At 53.8% G+C, this 21,716-nt stretch overlaps 2 protein-coding genes across 2 annotated transcripts; one reads left to right on the forward strand and one right to left on the reverse strand.

The window, feature by feature from the left end:
• The first annotated feature begins 4,901 nt into the window (after positions 1-4,901).
• Positions 4,902-14,219, forward strand: THEMIS2 (thymocyte selection associated family member 2). The gene is given in 8 exon segments (XM_076357248.1): positions 4,902-4,938; positions 5,446-5,568; positions 10,528-10,668; positions 10,768-10,968; positions 11,328-12,341; positions 12,344-12,455; positions 13,065-13,078; positions 13,080-14,219. Coding segments are annotated over 7 exon segments (1,656 nt in total). The 5' UTR covers positions 4,902-4,938; positions 5,446-5,474; the 3' UTR covers positions 13,160-14,219.
• A 2,505-nt stretch (positions 14,220-16,724) lies between these two features.
• Positions 16,725-21,577, reverse strand: RPA2 (replication protein A2). Its single transcript, XM_076357269.1, is given in 10 exon segments — positions 16,725-17,364; positions 18,155-18,249; positions 18,432-18,542; positions 18,868-18,981; positions 19,639-19,713; positions 20,647-20,760; positions 20,850-20,951; positions 21,068-21,180; positions 21,390-21,471; positions 21,473-21,577. Coding segments are annotated over 10 exon segments (996 nt in total). The 3' UTR covers positions 16,725-17,279.
• Positions 21,578-21,716: the final 139 nt, after the last annotated feature.

Below are 21,716 nucleotides of genomic sequence, written 5' to 3' on the forward strand. Positions count from 1 at the left end.
GGTAGCTTATAGCGTGCTTTGAATCTTTTCAAGAGAAATGCAGGACTCTGGATATGATCAACCAGCCCTAACTGGAGAAGACAGAACCACTGGTTCAGTGACCATTATCATGCTGTAAAGTTTACCTGTCTCCTGCCAGCATCAGCTGCCAAAAAGCTCTTTGCACTTCACTGACTGGCTGTAAATGCTCCTATGAGATGCTGCACACAAGATCTGCCAGCGAGCTCAGTCAAAGCTGAAATGATGCACGGGAACATCTCTTCAGCAGCCTCTTCTATGCCAGGAGACAGCACTGCGTGAATGTTTCAGACGAGCTGCTAAACTACAGAAAGAGCTCTCCTTTACATGCAGTACTTGTTTGCTCTTCCCTTGTTATGCTTAGTCATCAGCCTAGGAGCACACAAACTGTGTGACTTACATGAATCATTTGCTGTGTGCTCATTGTTCCTCTTGGGTTATGTGGGGGTTTTTTTCAGGGTTTTTTTGGGAGGGGGGTCTGGAGGGGGTGTGGAATAACCAATTCCATGAATAATCAATCTCTAGTAAAAGGGATATTTCTGTCCAGCCTGTCTTTTGCCAAAGGCAGCTGTGTGGAACTGATAATAGCCCTCTGACTAGTGACAGCTTCTAGCCAGCAGTTTCCTCATTTGATATCACTGGGCCCATCTGTTAAAGAGGTTTTATGTTCTTCTTGTTATCTCCTAACAACTTTATCTCAGTTACTCAGTATGCAGAACACAACTAGTTGTACTAAGATGTAGGCTTTACAGTTGCTTGCTGCTGAACAATTTCCAACAGATTTTTCACCTATATTTGTCCATGATATTAACAATGGGTGTGTTCTGCTCTGCTAGGGCAAATGCACAACTGGAGGGGAAAAAAAGCAATTGCATGGTTTCCTGTCTCACTGCATGAGGCAGAAAGTGGCAACTTCCTCTGATGCAAGTCCCCTGCACCTCCCCCTCCTCCCTGTCCATCCTCATCACCCTTGTTAGAGCCTCACCAGGGAAAGAAACAAAACCGCTCGTGGGTCCTGGCTCACCCACCACGCTGTGCTGTGCTCCATGGTGGTACATGATTGCTTGAAGTAGGAGGAGAGGATCCCTTTGCAGGGAGATACCGTCTCAGTTGTGTTCTGTATCAGACACTGACCTTGGAGAGCATAAGGACATGTCTTGTGTAGTGAGAGGTGATGCCGGGTTAGCCTTAGCACAGGGCTGGGTAGTGAATGGCAGGGAAGTGCCTGTGAGCTTCGACAGGCAAGCATGGACAGTTATCATCAAGGCGCTGTACGTGACCCTGCAGTGCCATCAGGGCCCTCTGCTATTGATGTTCCCTCTTTCTTGGCCTTTCTGCTGCACAGCTCCTCTGGCCTTGGCAATGAGCTGGGTCCCGCTTCCTGGGGTGAGCAGTTTTATCACTTGGTGCAATGATTTCTTCTGCTGCACGTGCTGCTGAGTTGGAGCATGTCCTGCTGTCACAGGGGACCCCTCTGGAGGGGGCACCTGCTGGGCAGGATCACCTCCGAATTTGAACTCGGAGAGGTGGAGACGGTGCTCACAAAGATGACCCTCAGTCCAGGGACCATGCGTCAAGCCTAAGCCATCCTGACGTCAGGCACTGGGTGGCTGATGTGGAAATGTCTGCTATGGGAAAAGAATGGTCTTTCCTCAGCCGCTGCGGAGTGCCTGCTTGCTGTGGGGAAGTGAGGGCTGTTCCTGGAAGGGGATGGGCTGGTTTTGGTTAGCATGTGAAATAAAGCAGCGGTTCTCGGGGCGCCGTGGTGGCTGGCCTGTCCCTCACCTCGCAGGCAGAGCGGGCAGGCGGGCACCGGCCTGGTGGTGAGCAGGAGGGAGTGAAAATGTTCCACCCATTTATTCGGCTCAGTGCTTTGGCTGTGTTTGGGATGACAGAGCCCTGACAGGTTTGCTGCCTTTTCCTCCAACAGCTGCTCTGTGGTTCCCAGAGGCATCCCAAACCTCACGGGTCTGCTACACATACTTCTGGGTAGCTGCAAAGCAACAACCTCCTTCACCCATCCTCTGATGAAATCAGGCTCAAGGCTAAGCTACCAGGAGAGGATATCAGGCATCACTGGCCCCAAAGCAGAGCTGCTTAGCCCCTTGGTCCGTAGTAAGCTGTCTTGAACATGTCTCTGACTCTCCTCACTCCCCTTTCCTTGCAGCTCTTCCCCATCCCTGAAGAGATGCTGCTTCCTCTTTGGCTCTGACTCGCTGTGGCCAAGCCCTGGCTCTTTGCTGCTGGAGCTCAGCAGCCTGGAGACCTGCTCCTAGAAGCCTCTTTCAGGCAAGAGCCAGTGGGCTTCTGAGCCGACCACGATTGCTGTCCATGGCCATGCTCATTGTATCTGTGTCCAGGGCTTGGACACCTCCATGACCCCTTTTATTTCTCCAGACTTCTCATGGAGATTTGCACACTGGGTCCTCAGCTGCCCTTTCACAGCTGTGCTCTGCAGCAGGGGCATCCCTCTTGAGCGTATTTCCCTATATCGCTCACCTGCCCTGGGAATCGGGGGTTGCTGGACTGGCAGTGCCCAGCAGCATTCCAGAAACGTGTCAACGAACAGAGCTCTGGGGAGCTGTGCTAGGGTGGGATCTTTCCTCTGTGCCGCCTCTGCTTGGTGTTAGGTTATCACATTGTCCCTGGGAGGAAACCTGAGCAAAGAGAAGACAGTCTTTGGTATCTTCTCCAACCACAACCAGCTTGTTACATGCTGAACCATGGACTGTCCAGTTTAGGCCACTGTATGTTTCTGGTTCCTGAAGTGACCTTTTATTTTTAGACATACTTTTCTATGACTGTTTTTCAAACTAATTCCTTCTGTTCCCTGTCCCCCTCCCATTTTCCCCAGACTGGTAGCAGAGCACAGGTATGCAGGGGTGGCTGCAGCCAGGCTCTTCTGTTTTGAACTAGACCAGCACATCAGCTGGGGAAACCCTCATTATCTTCCTGCAGCTGCAAACATAGGTCTCAGTTGTAGCAAAATCCACACCCTGGTTTGTCAGCAATGCCTACCACAACCACAGTCACCCGTTCCCTGCAGAGAGGCCTTGGAGTCAGCCTTGCCACTGGGGGTTCAGACTGTCTAGGCGCGTGGCTGGTTCTTTAGGGCCTCTTTGGGAATGGAGGAATAGATACTTGGTGTGCAGAGAGACCTTTGCTGTTGGCTGTTCAACCTACCCTGTGATTTCCAGAGCATCTGTTCAGCTCTTCCCTGGACTCTGCCTTAGAGCAGCAAAACACCCCTAGAGGGACAAGCTCTGCGGGTTTGGGGGCTTCTCTCTACTATATTGAGAGTTTCCTGACCTCCCGTGGTTAGTCTGGTCCTGCCCTTCAGGGATTCTTGACATTGTTTGATAGAATAAAATACACTTTCTTCCCAGCTATTGGTACAAAGGATATTTCTCCCAGGCGGTGTGTCCCATTCCCATTTCATGATGATAAAGCTGATGGCATCTAAACTTCTGCTGCTTGGGCTCTTCCACCCACTTTAGCTTTGTTCATCTAGTTTCACGTGGGCTTGTGTGCCGTTGCCCAGCTGTAAATCTTGCGGTGTCCCATCAGCATGGGCTCAGCATCTGTACACCTTCTGCAGCGATGATGAGCCTGCCTGGGACAGCCTGTCCGGCTCGGGAACAGAGCCAGCATCTTGCTGGCTCTCCAAAGGGGTCTGATACATGGTAGTTCCCGTATCTTTTCCCCTATATCCTCAGTCATGCTCTTTGCTCTTAATGTGCAACACCACACCTGTGCTCTTGCTGTGAACAGGGCAAACCATGTGCTGGACTAAGACCAGATCATGGCTCACAGATGAAGGGAAGCTATCCCTGCTGCCTGCCTGCACTGGGAATAGTGGACCCAGTGTTGAACCCCGAGTTCAAGAAGAGGGATGTCGGAGAGGGACCACCAAAGGGTGACCAAGATGGTCATGGGGCTGGCCACACAACCTATGAGGAGTGTTTATGGGAGCTGGGCTGGTTTTGTCTGGTGAAGAGGAGGAGAAGGCCAATCTAATAGCAGCCCGCAACTACTTGAAGGACAGTTTTGCTGCCAGTGGAGCCAAATTCTTCCCAGCAATGGCAGATGAGATAGTGAGGGACGATGGCTGCATATACAGCTTCAGAGATGCAGGCTGGGCATTAGGAAAACACCTTCTCTGGGAGGGTGGTGCAGCCCTTTGACAGACCACCAGAGGGGTGGAAGGTCTCCATCCTTGTAGGTTGTCATCTGACTTGCTCTGGTGTCAAGGATAGTCCAGCTCCAAGTGTCAGTTTGGCCTGAAGTCCTCTAGACATCCCTGCTGCTATGACACCCTGCGTGGCATGCTGAAATTGCCTCGTGCAGGGGGGATCTCGATACTCCAGCACTCTCTGTCCCTCAGATTGCTTCATCTTGTACTAATTACAGGAAACATGAATTATCATTAAATGCAGCTGCTTTCCGCAGCTGGAGTCAAAGCAGAGAGACCTCTTTTTCTGCATCATCTTCTTAAAAATACCTTTCTCCAAGTTTCATTTCTACATTAAGTCCCATCCTGCTCCTGTTCCTAGCCTGCAGCTTCAGTTTGATTCATAGGGCAAGCTGAAGGAAAATCCTTACAAAGATGAAGCTCATCAGGAGCAGCAGCTCTCAGAACTGCTGTTTCTACCTTGGCAGCCTGTGGGGCTGGCAGCCGTGGGGACTGTGCTCGGCTGCTTTGGTGAAGGACGGGGCCCATCTCTGCAGGGGAGTGAGACGGGTGCTGCTGCCTGTCCTGGAAGCGTGGGAATTTGGCTCTGCCTTTCCCACAGCTGATGCTGTCGCAGTGACACGCAGTCCAGACCCACTGACTTCCCTCTTCTCTGCACACTGAACACAGCTAGGGCATCAGGCACGGGATGTTTGTGCCGGGAGCAAGCGTGGTCTGAAAGCCCAGAGGTGAGCAGGACGGAGGTGCCTGTGTGTTTGTAAGGGGTGAGGGCTGTCTGGACACAGCCCTTCGCTTTCTCTGGCATGGTACACCCAGACCTGCCCTCTGCTCCACAGCACCATCGCTCTGTCTGGCCCCAGCTGCCAAGGGGTAGGGCAGGCTGGTACACGGGAGATGTGCGATGGGGACAGCCTGGGTAGGACAGGCTGGAGCATCGGTCCAGCCAGGACAGCACCACGGCAGAGCTGGGGGGGGTCCGTGCCTTCACCCACCCACAGCACCGCCAGCACCGCCAGGATCAGGACTGGGGGACACCAAGCCATGACGGGTGATGGGGTCCAGGAAGAGGATTGTCCCAGCAGCACATCGGTCAGTCTGTGCAGGCTGGAGAGCTGCCGGCACCGTGAGTCTAGGGCCAGAGAGGAAACTTACCACTGCTAGAATCAGAAGTGAAAGGCAAGCAGAAGTGAAAGCAGAGCCCGGAGCTGCTTCCCACACGGTTCCCCTCTCTGCAGAGTGCTCCAGAGCATCCAGCAGCACGGCCATGGAGCCCCTCTCCTTCCAGGAATACATCTGCTCCCTGGACCCCGCCACCCTGCCCCGCATCCTCAGGATTTGCTCCGGTGTCTACTTCCAAGGTGAGTGCCGGGTGCCCGCTGCCTCCAAAGGGTGCCCCAAGGCTGTGCCACCTCCCCTGGCCATGCCACTGCAGCCCGGGCTCCCCCTTCCCGCCCTGAAGATGGCTGGTCCCCTGCCACAGGGGTGCCCGCACCCAGGGAGAGGCACAGGTCCTCGTGCCACCACCAGACACTGGTGCCTAAGGCACAGCTTCTTGCAAAAATCTTTCTCTTCTACACCCAGTGCCCACCCAGCTGAGTGCCCCAGTGCATTCAGTCATTCTGCTAGGAAAGCGGTGGGGCACCAAAAACCATCCAGGCTGGTCCTCCACTTCATGCACAGCTCTTGTCCCAGGCGGTGAATCACCTGCTCCTGATGGATCTGGCAGGGATGGAGCCACATGCTCAGTGGCTGGAGGAAGGTGGGATGGCATTGCCCCTGGCCCCAGTGCGAGTAGTCCAGCAAGGGCACAGAGAGCAGCCTGGTCTGAGGTCTCTGCTTCCTCCTGGACCATGTCCCTGGAGACATCTTAGGTCAAGGAGAAGCCTTGACCAACATGGCTTCCTCAGCTGGTGGCAATGTTGGTGGTGAAATGGAACCTGAAATTAGCAAATGCTTTTGCTGGGTTTCTGGGGCTCCCGAAAATGCTGGGAATGCACAGCAGGATCCTGGCAACACCACTGTGGCAATTACCATCAAGACTTGTAGGATTTGTAGCATTTGTTTAGTTTTCGTTGACTTTTAAAGAGCAGGCGAAGTGGTTGGGGTGGTCTCATTCTGCTTCTCTGTAGCTCAGTTGCGGTGGATGTTTAGCTTTCCCAAAGACTTCTGGTGGCTTTGATAACACCTTAACATTGCTAAATGAGTAAAAACGCCTCTGTTCCAACAGCAGCAGTCAATTTGTTTAGTAGTTGCTGGTAGTCGTGGTGAGGTAGCCAGTGCTTTCTGCTTCGCATAGCAGGGGATTTGTCATGAGTTCATCCCAGGGAGGGGAGAAGTTCGGGGCTGCACAGAAGATTTGGTAGCAGCTCAATGAATGCAGATTTAAGGGCAGAAAGGGGCATTGCTTGTGTTGGAGGGTATTGTGATCTGGTAGCATAGCCTGAGGAGCTCCTGCTCCAGGAAAGGCTCCGGCTCCAGGAAGGGCACATCTACCCCCATCCCTTTGCAGCGTGATCAAGCACTGAATCTTTCCTGCTGCATTTCTCATCTGAGTTACATCGGTTCAGCCTCCAGCCATTCTCGTTGTGCTCTTCTGCACTGCTTTTCTCCCCTGTTATGACCCCTGCACAGTTACCACCACTGGAAGCTTTCCAGGACATGGGCTGTACGAGCTTCCAAGTATTCCTGATTCCTTAGAAATAAACATCACCCCAACAAAGGCCCCTCAGCCGACCTCCTGGTTGCGTGTTCCCTTGGCTGATGGTGAACGGTGCTGAACCTCACAGACAGATCAGAGTGCACTGGGGATCAATCAGTGTTGCACCCTGCAGATGTGCCATCCTGCACTCATGATATTTCTTGAACATTTCTGGATTTCCTGCCATTACTGAAGATCTTACTACTTCTGGCTTTTTGTTAGCAAAAATTTGGGTGGGTCCCCAAGATGGGGACCACTGCTGGTCTCGGCCCCTTCTCAGGCTCCTCTCCCAGCCATGCAGCCCTCGCCTCCTCTGCATTCTTGATCCTGCTTTATGTTGCAAAACCACTCTGGCTTGGTGCTGGGGGGGAGCTGAAGAGCACTTTGGGGTCCTGCACAGGGCATCCACAGCCACGTGTGTCTGTGCGTCTTGCTGCCAGCCAAGGGGGCCAGCCATGCCAGCTGTGCGTGGAGTTAACCGGGTCTCTGCACCCAGGGTGTGAGGCATCTCTGTGCTCTGGGCAGTGCAGCCCGGCTGTGGGTTTCCTCCCTTTTCAGACCATGCCCTCGATGCTGTCACAGCGTGACAGGGCACAAGAGGGCTGGAGGAGGGGGACTGGGGCTTACACAACACGCAGTACTTTCTGAAACTTCCTAGCTTTCAACCACCTCTTCCTGTGGTTTATTTTTTCACATTTATTTCCACTTTGAGGTTCCCCCCACCCCCGGGGGGCAGGCAGTCTCCCAGCCAGTCCCACCCCGCTGCTCCCACCCGCACTCCACAGGCAAGCGGTGGTCAGTGGTGCGGCAGTGCCTGCAGCAGCGTCCATCCCCCCACGCTCGGGTGCCGATACCCAACGTGGGGACACCAGCCCATCTCTGGCGGTGTGTCCAGCCTTGGCTCCGTCTGTCCTGCCCAGACCTGCTGGGGCGGCTGTGTGTGCCGGGGCCCTAAATCAACATGTTCCCACCGTGGCCAAAGGCCCCAGCTCGCCCCGCACACCGGGTCAATCTGTGCCAGCCCCATCTCTGCCCACTGCTGAGCCTGCAGACCAGCTCTGCCCTTCCCTGAATAGCTGCCCTCCTTCCTCAGCACCCTCCACCCCCATCCCATGGTCCCCTTCTGCAGTCCCAGGGGTCGGGGGTCCCCTTGGCCCCACCACAGCCACAGGCACTGGGGCTCCCTCAGGGACCTGCGTGCACCCATGACTGCCGGGACACCCGGGCTTGGCTCACGTCCCAGAAAGGACAAAGCCTGCGGCCAGGGCCAGGCCATGGGTCAGCCCCCTCCCCATTGCCCCGGGGACCTCATCACAGCTGGCCAAGCAGAGGGGCCCCCACTATGTAACTGGTATTTCTTAATGGCACATAGCATGACTACCTGTGATGGGAATCACTAAATCACTGAGGTTGGCAGGGACCTCCAGAGATCATCCAGGCCAACCCCCAGCTCAAGCAGGGTCAGCAGGAGCTGGTTGCTCAGGACTTTGTCCAGCTGGGTTTTGAATATCTCCAATGATGGAGACTCCACAACCCCTCTGTGCAACCTGTCCCGGTGCTTGACCACCATCACAGTAAAAAAATGTTTTCTTATGTTCAAAGGAAGTTTCATGTGTTCCAGTTTGTGCCCATGGCCTCTGGCCCTGGCACTGGGCACCACTGAGAAAAGCCTGGCTTTGCATCCTCCCTTCAGGTTGAAGGGAGGATGTTGATGAAATATATATGTTGATGAGATTACCCCCTGAGCCTTGTTTTCTCCAGGCTGAACATTCCCAGCTCTCAGCCTTTCCTCACAGGAGAGATGCTCCAGTCCCTTCATCATCCTTGTGGCCCTTTGTTGGACTGTCTACAGTATGTCCATGTCTCTCGTACTGGGGAGCCCAGCACCGCACACAGCACTCCAGGTGTGGCCTCACCAGTGCTGAGCAGAGGGGAAGGATCACCTCCCTCGACCTGCTGGCCGTACTTTGCCTAATGCAGCCCAGGACACTGTTCGCCACCTTTGCAGGAAGGGCACGTTGCTGGTCATGTTCAACTGGTGTCCACCAGGACCCCCAGGTCCTTTTCTACCAAGCTGCTTTCCAGCCGGGTGGCCCCCCGCATGTGCTGGTGCCGGGGATTGTTCCTTCCCAGGGGCAGGACTTTGCACTTCTCCTTGTTGAACCGCGTGAGGTTCCTGTCAGCCCATTTCTCCAGCCTGTCGAGGTCCCTCTGGCCTGTCAGCAACCCTTCCCAGTTTTGTGTCATCTGCAAACTTGCTGAGGGTGCACTCTGCCCCATCATCCAGGTTATTAACAAATAAGTTAAACAGGATTGGACCCAGTATTGATCCCTGGGGCACACCGCTACTGACTGGCCTCCAACTAGACTTGGTGCCACTGATCACCACCCTCTCGGCCCAGCCTTTCAGCCAGGTTTCAGTCCACCTCAGTGTCTGCTCATCCAGCCCATTCTTCATCAGCTTTTCTATGAGGATGTGATGGGAGATAGTGCCAAAAGCCGTACTAAAGTCAAGGTAAATAATACCCACTACTCTCCCCTCGTCCACCAAGCCAGTCATCTCATTGTAGAAGGTGATCAGGTTGGATAAGCGTTATTTCCCCATACTGACTAATCCAGATCACCTTTTTGTCCTTCATGTGTCTGGTAACGGTTTCCAGAATTATCTACTCCGTCACCTTCCCGGGGTTTGAGGGGAGCATGACTGGCCTGTAGGTCCCTTCTTGCCTGTCTTGAAGATAGGAGTGACATTTGCTTTTTTTCCCAGTCTTCAAGAACCTCTCTCGATTGCCCATGACCTCTCAAAGATAATAGAGAGTGGCCTCACAAAGTCAGCACTCATGGGTGCATCCCGACAGGCCCCACGGACTTACGTATGTCCACTATGTTTAGTGCTCCCTTACCTGGTCCTCCTCCACCAAAAGCAGGTCTTCCTTGCTCCAGACTTTCCCCCTGGTCTCAGGGGGATTCCTGAAGGCTGGTCATACCTGTAAAGACTGAGGCCAAGAAGGCATTGAGCACATCGGCCTTCACTGTGTCCTTTGTCACCAGGTCCCCTGCCCCATTCAGCAGCAGGCCCGCATTTTCCCCAGTCTTCCTTTTGCTGTTGATGTACTTGTAGAAGCCTTTCTTGTTGCCCTTCACATCCCTTGACAGATTCAGCTCTGGGCAGGTTTTGGCTTTCCTAACCCCATCCCTGCATGCTAGACCGTGTCTCTGTGCTCCTCCTGGGCCACCTGCCCCTGCTACCACTGCGCGTGCACTTCCTTCGTATGTTTGAGTTCAGTCAGGAACTCCCAAGCGTTGGACAGGAGCACCAACCACCTGCAGGTATTCTGAGGAAGCAGTAAAGGACAGCGTACAGAGGGTTGTGAGACACTGGAACAGGTTGCCCAGAGAAGTTGTGGATGCCCCATCATTGGAAGTGTTCAAGGTCAGGTTGGACGGGGCTTTGAGCAACCTGATCTAGTGAAAGATGTCCCTGCAGGGGACATGTCCATGGTAGGGGGTTTGGACCAGGTGATCTGTGAAGGTCCTTTCTAACCCAAACCTTTCTGTGATTCTATGAAATGCTGGTAGAGGCATTTTCTTTGAGGAAATCTCCCTCCTCACCCTGCAGGGTCCGTGTACGAGATCTCAGGCAACGAATGCTGCTTGTCGACGGGTGACCTGCTGAAAGTCACGGCCGTGGCACTGCAGAAAGTCATTTGTGAGGACACAGAGACGGGGCAGACAATGGAGCTGCCACCAACCTTTAAGGGTGAGCAGGGCTACCCTGTCCCAGCCCAAACCCAATGGGTACCCTCCTCCCAGGCGAGACCTTTGCAGCCCCCATGGGCTCAGCCTCATTGTCCCACAGGTCTTTTCCAGCCTGCCCCAGCCCCGGGACCGTACCCGACACGGCGGGAACTGTTCCTGAAGGGCACCAGGCAGCAGGGCCTGACGCTGCACCAGGTGCTGGGGCGGTGGGACAGGCAGCCACAGCCCCTGCTGTGCCCCACAATCGGCCCCCATGCCCTGCTTCTGCACCCTGTCTATGAGGTGCACGCCACCATGCACCGTGAGTCCAGATGGGGCAGGCAGGGTGCTGGGGGGGTCGGGGCAGGAGTGCTGCGGGATTCAGGGCAGGGATGCTGTGGGGTTGGGGCAAGGATGCTGCAGGGTCAGGGCGGGGTGCTGTGGGGTCAGGGTTGGGGCGCTGAGGGGTTGGGGGGCAAGGCTGTGGGGTCAGGGTGAGGATGCTGTGGGGTTGGGATGGGGGTGCTGCAGGGTCGGGGGCCTACACCAGTTTGGTGCTGGGCCCCCAATGCACATGGTGTGGGTGGCTGGGGGGGGGGGGGGGATGTGAGTTGGGGGTCCTCTCCCACATGGGGCCGGGGAGAGGCTGAGAGCAGGGTCAGGGCAGCTCTGTCCCCACAGTGCGTCGGGACATGGTGAAGATCTCCTCCACGCTGGAGGTGGACGTCGAGGATGTCACGGAGGCAGCGCAGCACATCCACTTTGCCCGGCCGCTGCTGCTGAGCGAGGTGCTGGGGATGGAGGCGGCGCTGCCGGCCCAGGCCGAGATCCTGGAGGGTCCGTCCGGCCCCGCCATCTTCGAGAGTGCCTGGGTGCCGCGGCTGCGGCGGGGGCAGCGGCTGCAGCTCCATGGCCACTCCCACGCTTGGCGGGTCCTGGCCTCGGCCCCCAGCAGCGGCCGCCATTTCCTCCTCTCCAGCACCTACCAGGGCCAGTTCCGCCAGCGGCCCCGGCAGTTCAAAGGGGTGCAGGAGCTGGTGGCTGGCCTGCAGCCTGGACGGCCGCTGCGCGTGGTGGTGACGCAGGACTGCGAGGGCCAGGGGGAGGACGTGCCCCCGCTCTGCATGGGCGACCGGCTGGAGGCCTGGGGGCTGCAGGGGAACGGCCCCAGCACCCGGCTGCTCTGCCACCGCCACGGCGGGGAGGAGGGGGAAGGCGAGGAGCTGCTGCTGCCGCTGGACCTGGGAGGCGGCTTCGTGGACGAGGCGTGTGACAGCAAGAAGTACGGGCTGGTGGAGCTGCTGGAGCGGCAGCCGCTCCCCTGCGAGGTCCGGGTGGTGGCCCCCGACCCAGGGCTGGAGCGGGATGCACTGGGTGCCCTGCCTGCCCTGCGGCTGGAGGCCCGCCTGGACCAGCCCTTCCTGGTGGGCAGCTTCTGCGAGGAGCCGGAGGAGGGCTTCGAGATCCCGCCGCGGTGGCTGGACCTCTCCCTCCAGCTGAGCAAGGGGCCCATCCACCCCCCGGCTCCCTGCACCCGCCGCTCCCGGGTGGAGGAGCTGACCAAGGCCTTCTACTACCGGCTGCTGGCCCAGCTGCCCAGCAGCCCGGCCCCGCCACCCCCACGGCCCCCCAAGCCAGCACAGGCAGGGACGGGCCCTGGGGGGAGGCATCCCTCGGCCCCCAGGCCCCCGGTCCCTGGCCCCCTGCCGATGAGCACCTGCCCAGCTCCTCCACTGCTGCCGCTCCCAGCCCTGCCCCAGCCAAGCACTCCCAGCCAGTATGGCCGGCGGGGACCCCCCAGGGATGCAGGTGAGGCCCCCGGCACCTCCTGGGCCCCTGCCACACCGCGGGGCTCAGCCCAGAGACACACTGCCCTGGTGGGAGGACGGGGCCTCCCAGCAGCGTCAGTGGGTCGTGCTTAACTGGGGAGTGCTGCTGGCCACCACCTCCCCAGGCCTGTCCTCACGGGGACCTGGGGCAGGGATGCTCAGCTGGGGACGTCTGCGCTGCAGCCAGCCAGGCTCCCATGGGGGCTGCACCTCCCCATCCCCTTGTCCCACATGCAGGGGGGACGCATGGGGGGGGGGGGGGCCACCCCAATCCCTTGTCCCACATGGGGACCATGGCACGAGGGGAAGCAAGGCTTGACCTTGAGGGTGAGGGCATGGTAAACACCGCTTACAAGCCCTTGGCGTCCATCTGCCATTGAACGAGGCACCTTCCCACCCCCCCAAGATCGCAGGGGACCTGTGGCCACAGAGGCTGGTGTCACCACGAGACGCCCTTCTCTCCCCACACCCTCAGTCCCTGCCATGTCTGGGCGCAGCTCGGACCGGGGCGGTGGGGAAAGCAGGCAGGGTTTCTGCTGCAGTCTGTGGTGGTGCATGTCTGCAGGCTGTGCTCTCTCTTCCCTTCCAGGCATAGAGAGCGGCAGCACTGAACACAATTACGAAACTGTTGATGACAACGTGCAAAAGACAATTCGCAAAATGCAGGCGATTTTTCCTTTGTAGTCCTCTAGTTTCTGGAAGCCACCCAGCCTCCAAATACCCTTAGACCTTACATGACATTGGTTACTTGCAGAGGTTAAATACAGCCCTAGGGATCCACAGCACAACCTCCAACGGCCTCGATCCTGCAGAAAGGTGCCCACTTTCCTCAAAGGCAAGCAGCCTGTACGCTGTCAGGACAGCCCTGGGCACAGACTAAATCCCCCTGTTGTGCTGTGGGCTGTGTCCTCAGCTGTCACCTGTGAGACTCTCTGACAGCACCAGACAAACATACAGCTGGGCGGCCACCAAGATGCCACTGAGATGCCAGCCCAGGCCCTGGGACACGGATCTCACTCTGCTCCGCTGTGTTGCCACGGTGTCTGGGCTGGGATTACAGATGCTTCTAGACGGAGTTGCTTTGGGGCCAGCATGTCCAGACACTGTTTGGCACGTGGGGTGGGATGGGGTTAGGAGGAGACATGACAAGGTACTTCACACAGTGCAAGCTATGCCCCAGCTGGGGCCCAAACCACCGAGTGACACATTTGTACAATTGCGTGACAGAAACCCACTTTCGTAAGGCAGAAGCTGCATTTTTCTCAAGTACAGCCAAACTCGCTCCTCACTCTGGCCTAATTTCTCACCAAGGTTGTAGAAACATTGTAAAAACGTTGTGGCTTTAGGTTTTGCTGGCTTTTTCATCTGTTTTTAACTGCACTTGCAACTGGAAGCAACATCTGTCCTAGACCTCCATGGTCCCCTCCTGCTTGTGAGCATGCTTCTCGCACTCTTGTGGATTCTTGGCACCTACAAAGGCCCCTGCTGCACTCATGGCATTGGATACAAAAAATGACCTGAAAACCAAATAAGGACCAAAGTTCAACTCTTCTTTTCCTGGAAGTTTAGCAAAGCCCTGGGAAAGTGGCAGAGACAAAGACCTCATAGTCCTGATGTGCATAAAGGGAAAAGAGCTGATGAGGGGAGAGCTTGACACCGAAAGCAAGCAGGTGTTTCACTCCTGCATCATGCGCTGCACTCCTTTCAAATCAGAGCTGGAAAATAAATTTTAAATTTCATTTAAGATCAAACTGGTTTTTTTTCCCCTCTCCCAGTGAAGAGTAGCTTTGGGTTCAGTTTTTCAGTTCATGTCATTCCTCACTCAGCGCCTAGGGCAGAGTCCCAAAGCTGCAGAGAGGATCTCATTCATTCGAGCTTGGCTCAAGTCCTAGCTTGGGTTTGGGCTGGTTTCCTTCTCTGGCTGTTTCTGCCCTGGGATTTACACTCAGTATTAGCACTCTCTCCTCAGATCAGCATCGTGAGAGACGCACTGACTATTGCTGTTGAGGTCCTTTCACTGAATACTCACCCAAGGAGGGAAAACCCAGCTCTTACCTGCAAGCAGGCACCAGCCATTCATTAACAGCACCTAAAGCATAGGATCAGAGAATCACAGGATGGTTTGGGTCGGAAGGGACCTTTAAAGATCATCTGGTCCAACCCCTTCCACTGGATCAGGTTGCTCAAAGCCTCGTCCACCCTGACCTTGGACACTTCCAGAGATGGGGCATCGACAACCTCTCTGGGCAACCTGTTCCAGTGTCTCACCACCACCATCATAAGGAATTTCTTCCTTATGTCCAATCTAAACCTACCCTCTTTCATTTTAAAACTGTTGCCCCTTGTCCTGTCACTACAGACCATGGTAAAATGTCTCTCTCCGTCTTCTATATAGGCCCCCTTTAAGTACTGAAAGGCCTCAAGAAGGTCTCCCTGGAGCCTTCTCTTCTCCAGGCTGAACCACCTCAACTCTCAGCCTTTCTTCATGGCTTCATACGATCTACAAAGCTTCAACCAAGAGACCCACTGCAGTGGCAGAGGCCAACAGGTGTTTAAGTCACCCCAGAATCCAGTTTTTCCTTCTCCCGGGGGAAAAACTAATCACTGGACTATGGCTGGGGAGAAGATGGGCTGCAGGGAGGAGGGGAGCAGAGCACAGAGGAAACCAGAACAACTGAACACGCCCAAGAGTTTTTCCTTGTCTCCTTTATTTGAGCCAAAAGCATTCCGAGTTTGGATTTCGCTGTTAGTTCACAGATAGTTTTAAATGCAAACTTTTTGAGAAGCAGCCAACGCTTCTGTCCCCTAAGACTTATTCCAAATCGTCCTGCTAGCCAGACAACAGCAGATGCTCCTGGATGCTTTGAAGATCAAACAGCAAATGGAGACTAGGCAAAGACAAACTCCCTCCCCAGCCAACGAGTTTTTCCTCTCCAGCCACATCACGTGTTTTGTCCAGTCACACAACTACTCTCTTTACTGCGAGCAGTTCCATCCATCTTCACTTCCAAAAATCATCAGGGATTTTCTTCCTAACCTGCAACTTCCTGCAAAAGGGAAATGACAGTACTCTTGGCTTCCAGGTCTGCTAGACGCCGTAGCCTGGGAGTTCACCTGTCACACATCTATAGCACAGTTCAGCCCCAGAAGTGCACCCATGGGCTACAGCTGTGCCACCCTCTGAACCTGAGCAGCACACCTGGGTTTTGCCCCAGCCGTGACGCCAGAAGCAGATGCCCTGGGTCCAGCAGCCAGCCCCACAGATGCGCATACAGGGAAGAACTGCTTTTTCAAAGCCAGGTCACTTCACCAGTCCCAGGTAACATAAACCCCACGACTTGCAGCTCCCGTGGCACCCGCAGTCGACCGGCCCGTGAGCCCACCGGCGTCAGCCCTGGCTGCACGTGCTGTTTGTCCAGCAGGCCCCTGGGAACTCGGCAGGCAGCAATCAAAGAACAGGTCAGCGCAGCGCAGCAAACCAGGCTCCCATCTGGCAGGCAGGAAGCGCATTTCGGAGTCTCAGCGTTCAGCTTGAAAGATCCCGGGTCCTGCTTTCCAGAAAGGCATTCACCACAAAAGCTGTGGTTCCTCTTGTGAGAAGTGACACGCCTTACAGGGTCACGGTGAAAAAATGCTCCAGAATATTTTATGAACTCCTGACATGTTGTCATTAACAAATGCAAAACAATTCCAAGAAGGTAGTTTCAGCTTTGTGTTTTAGATAACAGGAAGCATATCATGACTAAGAGGGCAGAAATACGCTGAAGCAGCTGCTCTCAGCATGCTGCCTCCCTGAACAAGGCAGGATTGTGCAGAGAAACAGGAGAAGCAAATCTGTTATCTCCACCCAGATGCATCACCAACATCAACCCTGCTGTTTCCTAACTTAGTGGGTTTTTTGGTTATGCTTTAAAAATAGTTTAAAGAAAAACTTGTACCACATGAGGTAATTAATCTGAGCTTCAGCTAAAGTACTTTTGGTGACAGAAATGATCCTGGCTGTATTCGGAACACTGATACAACATGTAGCTTTCTTCAGTAGTACAATTATTTAATTTCTTAGTGCCCAGACATTCACTTCAGTTTGACATTTTAAAACAATTTACTTCAAAAGCTAAGGAAAAAAATAACTATAGTTAAAGAAACTCTGAAAGCATGGGCTGTGCTTTTACCCACATGGCTAGGTTTTGTCAACGCAGATGGTTTTCTTCTTTAGGGAAGAAGAAAAGCCTCTAGAGCCACACATGCGTGCAAGGCTATCCAAGTTAAAATTTTATTGGAAACATTGAAAAGCTCTAGTAACAAGATCACCTCATAGTACAAATATAGATTTAAATGCATAAACTAAACCAGTTAAAAATCTATTCATGATTACTGTACATTAGTGGAATATTACTCTTGGCTACCCACTTTGTGAATGAAATAGAATGAAAGCTGAGTTAGGAGAAACAGCTCTAGAAACAAAAGACAATCTGCCCAGGACAAGATTAGAAAGAGGCTCTTTCTAACACAGGCATCCTCTAAGGAGACAAAAACAAACGGAAGGCTCTGAAGCTTTGAGCAGTTCCGTTTTCCCATGTCTGTTTATGCTTTCAGTCACATGGTCACAGCATATAATCGAGTCCAGTTAACAGAATCCTATACGTTCTGCTTGTCCTTGAATTCCAAGGAGGCACTGACAGAGTAACTGGGACTTTCACAGGCTAGAAAGAGCAAAGATCACCTTCCAGGTCGCAAAGCTCAGCAGGATAACTTGATAAATGGACAAGCATTTGCTTAGAACTAAACCCAGCTGGAAGTAACTTCACTCAGCGTCCGTTGACTTATAATGATCATCATCCACAGTGGAGTAGATGTGTCCCTCGCTGCTAAGGAATTCAACAGCTTGCCTTTGAAGGAAAAAAAAAAAGCAATTGCTAACTAGTTCATATCAACACCTTTCTCTCGGGGATTTCCCATTTACAGACCCCATCCCTACTGTTCCCTTCTGGCATCTGCCAAGGGAAGCTCTCGCTGGCTCCATCCTGTGAGCAGTTTAAGTGCTGCTCCACCAGCCAGTAGGGACAGAAAGTTTCTCCAAAGCTATGGCAATATGCTCCCCCAGCAGCTCTTAGACTCCGCCTGCCACAGAGGGGAAGGCCACTACTCTCAGTACTTCCCAGGTAAAAGCAGTACCTACCACTCTGCTTCAAAGGGGACAGAGCACAGAAAGATAATGGATGTTAATTACTGTCTTTAGGCTTCACTGTTTTTCTAAGTCTCAGGGAGGAGAAGTTGTAAGAGACAGCAAAGGAAAAGAGAACAGAAAGAGTCTATTCCAAAGTTTTGATCCGTGTGCAGAGAGCAAGGCAGTCCTTGAACAGGAGAAAACAGTGCCGAGGCACTGCAGTACTCCCCGGTGCCTATTACTTTGCTACTGAACTGTTAAACGGCTCGTTCTGAAAATAGGGAGTGAAGCATTTTATCACCCTTTCAACTGACAATGGCTCATTCCAAGCTGTTGAAACTTCAAAAGCTCCGGCTCACTACTGCATCCTACTGGGAACATCTGAAATTACTAGTGCTGTTGAACAAGTAAGGATCTGGGCTTGCCCACTAGTTTCCTCTCTGCCTCCTTTTATCAGACTCCAGGAAGGACCACCTGGATTTCCAGAACATCCTTCGTTTCTACACACTTACTTGATTGTTGACATGCTCATATTGTGGAGCTCACGCTTCAACTCTTGAAGACTCATACCTTCTGGGACAGGACAGCTTTTAATCAAGTTCAGCACCTGCAAAAGCAAGAACCACCATTTGCACACAGCTAGGCTTCTCTATCATCGATGGACACAAAGGTCGAGGAAGAGCTATCCGCCTTCCAAGAGTAACTGAGCTTTCATTTCTTTGTCCTACATCACGCCGCAGCAGCCTCCACTGCGACTACTGTGTTCCTGGCGAAGCTGCTTGCACCTACCTGACTCTGATGCGCAGTGAGTCCATTCACTGGTAGGCTGCCACCTCCTCCATAGCCCCCCATGTCACCCATCCCAGCAGACGAAAATGACTGAGGCACGCTTGACGCTGACTGAAATTACAAGAGCAAAATTGCTGTGGTCACACAGGCTGCCGCAAGCCCACAGCATTAAAGACTCAGTGTTATTTCAGAGAGACAGTAATTGAAAATAGATTCCCAAAAGAAACTGCTGGAAACGGACTGCAACACAATCTCTCTCCAAGGAAGCCAGGACTCCTGTTACACCTTTGCTGTAGCCCTCCAACAGCTTCAAGCCTTCCAGCCCCACAACTGGTATACAATTTCCTCAACGAACCAAGAGGTCCCTCTCTTTGGGAGATAACCAGTAACCCAGTAAGGGACAGGATGGAATCAGGATCTTCAATTATGTACGTACCATAAGATTTTTTCTGAGGATCATATGCGCATTGACAATCTCTAGTATGTGTGTGGTGAACTCATTCATATTTTCCAGAGGCATGATCTTAAATGCCACCAAGCTTTTCTTATTCTTTCAGAGAGGAAAAAAAAAAAAAAGGCAAAGAAAAAATATTAACATCACAGCAACGGGAACATGCTTAACAGCCAATCCAACCATTCTCTCCAGGAACAGGGAGAGTGGTGGGTAGGGAGCTTGTCTGCACATAACTAGTCCAAAATTTCCTGACTTACATTTTCATATGTGATTTTGCAAGACAACGCAGACAGGGTAACTTCTCTTTTAAACTGGCTGGTAATTAATTTCACTTTGCTTTAAGGCATGCACCATTCTTTGAATATTTATTCGTATATTTAGTTATAAAATTTAGTTACAAAGCAACCACATCACATAATATGCTACAAGAAGCGTCCCCATTAACCACAAACCTGGTCTAAGCTCTACAGTACAAACACCCAAGAACCTGGTCTGGTACTCTGTTCTGCTGAAAACAACGCACTGATGAAGAACGGCATTTTAAATGGGTACTCTGTCCTTCGCATTTAGGAACAATTAAAGTGTTATTAAATACAGCCCTGGCAAAAACATCGAAGGATTGGATGAGCAAAGACCACTGTTAAGTGGATATTCTAAAGGGAGCCCACTAACACTGTGCCAGATCGCCAATCCGTCACGCCACTGCTCCAGCCTCGTGACTTGAGGAGTCAGACATGGGTAACATCATCTTACCTGGAAAGAACGAAGATGACCAGCTACTTTTACGTAAGTTCCTGGAGGTACCACAACGTTCTCGCCACCTGCCTCCTAACAGAGAGGAAAAGGAGAAAGGAAGGTTTTGCTGATTCACGTTTCCATTTCTCCATTATTACAATAAATGTCTTAGGAAAGGAGGCTTATCTCAAACAAACACGAACAGCATGCCTTCCTACATCCAGTAAGAGCAGTTGGGTAAACATAACCATAAATGAAAAATAGAGAAAAAAATATTCGCTCGTTTGAACACACTGTACACTGGTCAAAGCCAGTTGTCTGCTCTGCTGTCTCTGTCCACTTCTGAGAGATTTTCACAGAGCAACAAGAGGAAAGAACTCTCAAATAGTAAAAAAGCAGGGGTTCAACTGTGTAACTTGGCTAGGAGAACAGAAGCAGTCCAGAACTTTTTTTGAAGTTATGATAAACTTGCACAGTTAAGCCAACTGAATGTCTGCCTAATTACTCTCCCAAAGTTGTTCAACTGAACTCAGCTGTTTGCCTTCAAACATATGTTACAATAACATGGGCTAGCTTTAAAGGCCTGCTGTACCAGCAGTGAAAATTATCAGCACTTCAGGAGGCATGCATCACAAAACAAGACAGTATTCATCTGTACAGGTCTCCGCCTCAATCACTGAGCCACATAGAAAAATCTCTGCTCACTCCCTCTCCTTGTGTTTCTACACAAAGGTACTGAGCATGCACACCTCAGTTCAGCTATGAAGTAACGGTTGAGCTTTAACAGCTAAGCTCTAAAAAACTATTCAGAGTGATTCAATGTAGAACCACATATGAATTACAAAACAGGAGAAGAGTCACGTCCAGCACCAGCGATCTCTGCTACAGCAGCATCTCCCTTGGCTTTCAGAGGCATGTTATTCCTAAAACACTTTTCAGAACAGCCACATCTTTTTCATAGGTTTTCTCTCTTCACCACTCCCAAAGGTTTTAAAGAGGTGCGTTCATAAGGAATATGGTGCTTACATCAGTATCAACCCACTGCCTGACATCCATCGGGGCTGCCGTCATGTCGTCCACTTTGTAGAGAATGTTTGTCGGTGCTTTCTCAGCGTGCCGAATTATCCCCATAATGGTAACCTGCGTTGGAAGAGGGAAGAGTTTATCCGGGAAGGCCCCGGGAAGCGAGTCTCTTTTACCCGCAGCCTTCCCGCTCTCCAGGCACCCACCTGGGAGATCTCCACATCGCGGATCCGGAAGGTCTCGTCGACCTGCTCGGCTGCCAGCAGCTGCGACACGGTGCAGGGCACGATGTTCTGGGAGCGGATTCTCTGCAAGGGTCGGCGGGGCCGTCAGCGCCGCCGGGGAGCGGCCGCCCCTCTCCCCGCTCCTCCGGCCGCCGCGGCCCGGCGCCCCGGGGCCGGCCGAGGCCCCGCTCCCGGCCTACCTGCTTCTTCTCCGCCTGGGTGCCGGTGAGGGAGCCGAAGCCGCCCGGGGACTGCGTGTAGCCGCCCGCGGGCCCCGAGGTGCCCACGTTGCCGTACCCGCTGTCGAAGGTACCTGAGGGGGGAGAGGGAGAGCCCGTGAGGTGGTGGCGGTGACGCGCCCCTCGTCCCCGCCGCCATCACGGGGCGCGGCGGCGGCCTCGGGCCCCCCCGTCTCGTCTCGTCTCCTCCCCTCTCCGGCGGCCCCGAGCGCCCCACGCCGCCCCCAGGCGCCGACCCCCGCCGAGCCGAGCCCATCCCGGCCCCGTCGCCCCCGACCCGCACCGTGCCCGCTCCACATGGCGGCGGCCGAAAGTCGGGCAGCGGCCGGCCCGCGCGCACCGCCCCTTCTCGCGCCGCCGGCTTGCCGTCCAATCCGTGGGCGCCGTTACGCCCGCCGGCAGCCAATCGCGGCCCTCCGTCTTCCAACTCCTTCCAATAGGGGGAGGCCGCGGCGAAGCGGCCGGCGCCATTTTGAGTGCGGGCGCTGCCCAGCAGTGCTGAGGTGAGGGAGGCGGCGCGGCGCGGCGGGGCGGGGCGGGGCACGGCACGGCACGGCACGGCACGGCACGGCACGGCACGGCACGGCACGGCACCTGCTTGCTGCTGCTT

The sequence above is a fragment of the Aptenodytes patagonicus genome, chromosome 21 (assembly GCF_965638725.1).
Source record: "Aptenodytes patagonicus chromosome 21, bAptPat1.pri.cur, whole genome shotgun sequence".
Taxonomy (NCBI): domain Eukaryota; kingdom Metazoa; phylum Chordata; class Aves; order Sphenisciformes; family Spheniscidae; genus Aptenodytes; species Aptenodytes patagonicus.